Source organism: Chelonus insularis, unplaced genomic scaffold (assembly GCF_013357705.1).
Source record: "Chelonus insularis isolate UGA/USDA-ARS -01 unplaced genomic scaffold, ASM1335770v1 contig_319_pilon, whole genome shotgun sequence".
NCBI lineage: Eukaryota > Metazoa > Arthropoda > Insecta > Hymenoptera > Braconidae > Chelonus > Chelonus insularis.
Genome location: NW_023276489.1, coordinates 216,361 through 223,039, shown reverse-complemented (window position 1 = coordinate 223,039; position 6,679 = coordinate 216,361). Strand labels below are relative to the sequence as shown.

The window sequence follows — 6,679 nt, the reverse complement described above, 5'->3', positions numbered from 1 at the left end:
CAGTGTTTTATTCAAAACACTGTACGTGTTTTATTTTAATATATGTACGTGCATTTTATGAATAGTTTTGAAATTATATGCCTCGTGTGCATTATTTTGTGTCAATGATGCATTGATACATTTTGTTTTAATACACTTGTAATACATTAAATATATAATACATTTAGGTGTTTCATTTCAAAACACATTGAACATATTAATTCAAAACGTATGAAATGCATAATTTATATACTAATAAAATGCTCATCCTGTTTATTTTGTATTTGTATGTTTCTGTAGGATTGAACTTTTAAAGGTAAAATATAATAATATTCCAAAGAGATTATACAAATATCTACATTTTCTTATTATAATATAATTTTTTATTTCCATTTATCATTAAAAAAATTCACATCTTTCATGATTAATGAGTAGTACAAAAGTTTTATTATCTAAATTAACTCGTAATAGTGGGTGAGGAAACAATAGGTCATCAGCTCCAAGTAATATTTGTTGGACTGTGGCTATAGGCTTAACACTTGATAAGAATTAAGATTTCTATTATAACAGATTGTTTCTAATTTAAGATTACAAAAAAAATTTTGCTATCATAAACGCAGATATCCAGTATTTCACCAAATTCTAGTGGAAGATCTTCATACAACTTAACAAAATAATGCTGCCTTTCTTAAAAATCGCTCCATAAATGGCCACTTTTGGAGACACCATTATTGAACATGTTCCTGAAGTTCATGTGGTATTAATGGATATAGCAATGAGGCATATTTGTAGTGTGTGAAATAATGATTTAGACCAGGAACAATTATTTTACTTTCGTGTAAAAACACAGTTTTGAAGATTGACCGGATTAGAAAAAAGGCGAGAACAAATACGACTTTGGTTGTCTATAGATCATGGTTAAAGGCATGTTTTGAAGTTGCGAACAACTGGTACAAGTGATTTGAAATAAGCGTGGGCAGATTCGAATCTGAAGCACCAGTGTTGTCTTGGAGGTCCAAATAATCTTATACATCGTGGAACGTGCGTTAAAAAATGTGTTTTTGGTATTATACTATTCGGATACAGCCCATTGAAACGTGTTATAAATATATCGATCATCCTACTTAATAAATCTACTGAATCCCTACTTATTTGATATGCTAAACATAAATTCATAACTTTTAGTAGTAAACTAAAACAGTCGATTCGGTCATTGAGATCTTCTCCGTCATTATCAACTAATTGGAGAATTAAAAATGGAAGTGTATGAGCAAGTACAAAAGTTTGAGCGGCACTTTGTCGCAAAACGTCATCAAGATCCTTTAATTGGATTTCAGCGGGTTTATCTCGATTGAAATGACCATAATTGAATGTAGACAGTTTTATATTAAAATTGTTAATCGTGAAAGTTCGTTTTGAACAATGCAATACTTCAAAAATAATCTTATATTCTGCTCAACAATTCCTCAAGAAGGATATGCATGCAGTCTATTGGTAAACATTGTGTTACATCAAAGTAAGGTATGTTTACAACTGGACTCACACCATTTATACCATACGATAATTGCCAGTATTTTTTCGCGGCTTTCGTGATACCTGGCTCGTTGATATCATTTAAATATTGCATGTGTAAATCTTTATTCCGCAGTAGTTGCTCATTTTCAAAAGGATTTAGTTTTAATACATCTTTTGTTACCATACACAAACGACATGGTCGATATGCAGCCACAGATTCTTTAAAACCGGCCATCAAAGCTGATGCAGGTGTATCTCCTAGAATGTTCAATAATGAGCCTTTGTAATTTTTCCTTACTCCGTTAACATACATATTTAAACCTTCTGTTCGTAATATTTCAATATCATCGATGAAAGGTCTCAAAATTTTTTCTAAGGCATTCGGTTCTTTCAAATATATTGTTTTAACAATGGCATACAATTGAACGGTGTTGTTTGAAGATCGTAACTCGGGCTTAATATTTAGAAGAGTCCAATAAAACATTGCTAACTTCTGATTTTTAGAACTAGCTCCTGAAGGGTTGGTAATCCCCACATCATCGTAATATAACGATATTGCTAAAGAGTTTTTATTATTACGAAAAAACTCATTTTCTCGATAATATGAACCGTCCAACACTGTACGGTATACACTTGGGTCATGATCGAGAGGATTGTCTATATGCAATCTAACTTCATCGTTCATTAACAGATTAGTTAAATTTTCCAGAAAAGGAACAATGTATGCACAATGTGTAACTTCACATAAGTCTCTAGAAATTGTAGAAAGCCTCTTTTTTTGTTTCCATTGCCATTTTGACGAAATCTTAACTTCTGTAGCTTGTACCATGCGCATTTCTTCAATTAAAAATTTATCAAGAGTAGATTTTGATTGTAATATAGAAAAGAGTGTAGTTGATGGATACTCTTCCATACATATAGTGTTAACATCGTCTATTGAAAGCATGTGACTTACAGGATCTGTTTTCTTTTGACATTCTTCCTGTAAAATGGTTAAAATGACATCAAAGATATTATCCTTCTTTCATAAAAAATTAATTCAAAAGAAATCATAGCCCAGCGATTAAATATTACAATTGGTTACTATGAAAATGTATTTGAACAATTCAGAAAATATCTGCTATAATACTCACCAATATTATTGATAAATAAACATCTACCAGTGAAGTGATTCCGTTAATGACCTGATCTATTGATGTCTGAGAAATTTTACAGTTTTCTCTTATATCTATTATTAATTTAGCAGCATACCATTGAAGATTCTTCATTGTAGCATATTCAGCTCTTTCTGTCATTCCTGATTTATTAAGACAAATAAAGTTATTACAAGGGTTGCATCTGGCGTGATTGTAACGATTAAAAATTGATAAGTGATCTACGTGCACTCACAAAGTACATTAGAATTTTGCTTACCTTCTTCATCATTTAATTCATCTCTAACTCCAAAATCTTGTTCTTGCTGTCCATTATCATGTACTAATGGTCTTTCATCAAGAATTGTTGAAAGTGTTGGATGTTTTCTGTAAACATGCTGCTGAAAAGATTTCCATTTGGTGTAAATTGCTCCACATCCATCCTCTGCACAGCTAACTTTAAAACGCTGATCAAGTTGGTGATATCGCACTACATGTTTTAATAAAGTGATTTCGAATAACATTTGAAAAAACACATTGTGCATTTAATAAAAATATTGTCTCCATTCATTTTCAATAACTAATCAGCTGACATATACATAAGTGTTACTCACTGTCATAACCAAACTTTTTAAGGTTATATCTACATAAAATACTAAGTTTCTTTTTGATTAATAAAACTAATTTCATAAAAATTTTCATTACATGGATGAATGTGTTGATGTAATTAGATTATGTTTCCAAATAATTTAATCAAATTTTTCGAATAGCTATCCGGAAATCGTGCTCACTGTCACAACGTTTACAGGACGCGTTAAAGTTTGCGCAAGTTTCTGCGCACAGTCCCAGTTACCGTGTTTAACCGCACAAACGTGGAACGCGTGGGTCTTACTTTACATACAAAGAAATCTAGTAAAATCAGTGATCGAATGAAAATCTAATTGAAAGTGAAACGAAATAAAAATGGAAAAGAAAATCTTCTGTGCAATTTTGGGTAGGTGTAAATGTGTAAAATTTATCAGCTTAAAGACTATTTCTGACAAAGAAATAGTAAAAAATAAACTGTTAGAGCTTTGTGTACGAGACTCGTCATTAAAAGCATCGCTCGAGAACAAAGAAATCATTTTGCAAAAAAAAGATGTTGATGCTGGAATTCATGTTGATATTGAAGACGCCGAAGAAATTAATAATCTAGATAATATCAACGTTTTATTAGTGCCAATTTACCAAGAATTTATTATCCCATCGACATCTCAAAGTTGTGCAGCTGAAGAATTGGCGGGAAATAGTGAGGTTAAAGTTGTGTATACCGAACCTTTTATGGCGTCCGTTGATGTACAACATAAATTTTATCCTGATCATGCGGAAACTGATAAAGAAAACGATATTGAGGTAAGAAAAAATCATAATCGCTTTTATTGTTTAGTAATATTCGCATGTTGCAATGTTGTATCTTCATGAATTATTGTTTTGTTCATAGGTTGATAATGTGTCAAATGAAAATTTTTCTGAGAGTGAAAGGAAAAAATTATCTGACATACCAAAATCTAAAAATCTAAAACCGCATGAAATCACCTTACCTAAATTAACAATTGACATAGAAAATAAAATCAAATCTCATGGTGTCTTGGCTTCTAATACATATATAATAAGCTTTTGGGGAAATTACTTATGGGAAATTACTGATACTAAACCTTCATCAGAAGATTATGCTAACTTTGCAACCCAAATAACGACTAAATTCCCTGAACTACGTGGTGGTGCTGGTGGAATAGTAAGTAAAGATTTTTCAACAAATGTGATGATTCAAGTTTAATAGCTTATAGTTGCATTATTCTACTAATGGATTTTCTATTTATGATAACAAATTTGTTTCATTTTAAGGGTATTGTTAGAAAACAATTGAGTGCGTGGATTCGTAACCACCGGGCCTATTTAAAAACACAAGCCGCCAAAAGAGATAAAGATGGAAAGATACTTTCAAGAGCATCCGTAGAGGTGAAAGAAATGTAAGTTTTCTTCGAGAACTCAATAATTAATCATTAATCTCTTCATTGTAATGAATGATAAATGTAAATATTAAAATTAATGTTACTTAATTGTTAATCATTATTAGAATTGCTATTCCAATTAAGAAATTTTTCATTCTTACTTTAAGAATAACTTAATACAAAATTATGTAGACCCAAACAAGCTTTTTTCAATTAATGAGAAACAGACTATTATTATTAATTTTTTTAGAATTTTCCAAAAAACCTTGCGTTTTTACTATATTTAACATACTTTCTAATTCAAAATCACTTATGGATCAAGCTATAGTTAAAATGCTGTGAAATTACAGAAATCAAATAGACGACGCTGATATCCAAAGAGCACTGAGAGAACTACAAAAAAATCATAGCGAAAGAAACTTACCACACGTGAAAAAGTTATTAAAAATAACTTTGCCTCAAAGACACCAATGGATTCAAAATGAAGCTAAATCAATCGAAAATATAGTTGAACTATATCCTCAACTGAAGGTTTATAATCTAGTACGTATAAAATGTCTTTTTGTATAATAATACAAAAGTATCAAGGTATAAAATATGAAAGTATTACAACAATAACATTTTTTTAATCGCTTTTTTTTAGATTCTTTTTGAATTTTGTGCAATGAAAAATTTGAGTCTTGACGATTTAAATACAAACGCTAATTTTATGTTTCAAAAACTATTAGAATGTTATCGAATTGGCGAAATTACAGATGAATCTAAATACCAGGTTTTGTCAAAATTATATGGAGAATTATCAAGAAAAGTAAACAAAAATGCAATACCGTTATTTAAATTGAACCAAGTGAGTTATTAATTCACAATCAATATTAAAAATTTTCGAAAATAATTGATTAAGTAAAAAGATATCATTTGAATTGCTCTTTAAAGAAGGTATCATTACAGGTTAATTCTTCTATTGAAGACATTGAAGCTGGTCCAGGCGAATCTCCTAGGTGTGTGATTTATATGGATGAAGGAAGAATTGCAGTGGCATACGTTGTAGCAGACAATAAGACGCAGGTGAAGATGAAATCACCGACAATGGAAAACATCGTTGTTTGTTTAATGTCGACTTATTATGTTTGGCATGTAAAATATCCTTCTCCATACAAAAATATATTACAATATATTGATAACGCTTTGTTAGGCACATCCGTTCAAGCTAATCAGGTAATTTCAAGATTCATTAGAAAAAGAGATGCTATTGTTCAGGAAACACAAAAAGACTCTGCAGAAAACGAACACTCTTAATAAATTTTCTCAAATGTTAACTTCCTTTGAATATTCACTTTCCGCTGATACTTCTCATAAATTGATTACAACCTATGTTATTGAAAATATTGTAGCTACAATTATATTAATATGTTTCAATATTTAACAAGAAAGTTTTATAAAATAGGTTTTACTGACATATCATAAATAAATGAATATATTTTACAAATTTTTCGGATTTCATTTTATCCTGTACATTAATAATATCTTTTATTTATAAGACAGAACGCACTAAAGTTACTAAATATTATGTGCATTAAAGTAAATCTCATTAGTGCATAGTTCTAATGCAGTGTATGTGTTTTGAAATTTTTAATGCACGTTGAAGTGACTAAAAAGCTACTACAACAATTAATGCACTTCAAGCAAATTAAAGTCAAACACTTCGATTTGCAGTGTATGTATGACATCGAAAGCTGCGAGTTCTCTGTTTCTCTTGACCATCCACCCACCGTTTAGAACTCCAACTTCACTTATACCTCACGGTATATTTTTTTTGTCGTTTGTTAAATTAATCATATTTGTATATTAATTCAGCAATATTTCTCAAGGCAATTAAATAAATAAAATAACTGAAAAGTTAATTTGATATTTTCTTTCTAAATGTTCTGTTGACAGGAGTAGTTACTGCGTTATAATATACTCTTATTTCCACAGTGTATGGTCAGCACGAGATGTCGTGGCCACACGTTCTGATCAACCGTGGGAATATCTAGGGTAAACGTTCAAGAGTGAGCGATTAAA

General features: G+C 30.4%; 2 protein-coding genes across 2 annotated transcripts; one reads left to right on the top strand and one right to left on the bottom strand.

Moving 5' to 3' along the window:
* Positions 1–1,423: 1,423 nt before the first annotated feature.
* Positions 1,424–3,151, bottom strand: LOC118065666 (uncharacterized). The gene is made up of 3 exons (XM_035081101.1): positions 2,908–3,151; positions 2,628–2,791; positions 1,424–2,476 (listed from the first exon to the last, which is right to left on the bottom strand). Exons 1-3 carry the CDS (start codon positions 3,149–3,151, stop codon positions 1,424–1,426), a joined length of 1,461 nt encoding a protein of 486 aa, XP_034936992.1.
* A 439-nt stretch (positions 3,152–3,590) lies between these two features.
* Positions 3,591–5,980, top strand: LOC118065647 (uncharacterized). Its single transcript, XM_035081076.1, has 5 exons — positions 3,591–4,019; positions 4,512–4,636; positions 4,969–5,161; positions 5,262–5,465; positions 5,567–5,980. Exons 1-5 carry the CDS (start codon positions 3,591–3,593, stop codon positions 5,912–5,914), a joined length of 1,299 nt encoding a protein of 432 aa, XP_034936967.1. The 3' UTR covers positions 5,915–5,980.
* Positions 5,981–6,679: the final 699 nt, after the last annotated feature.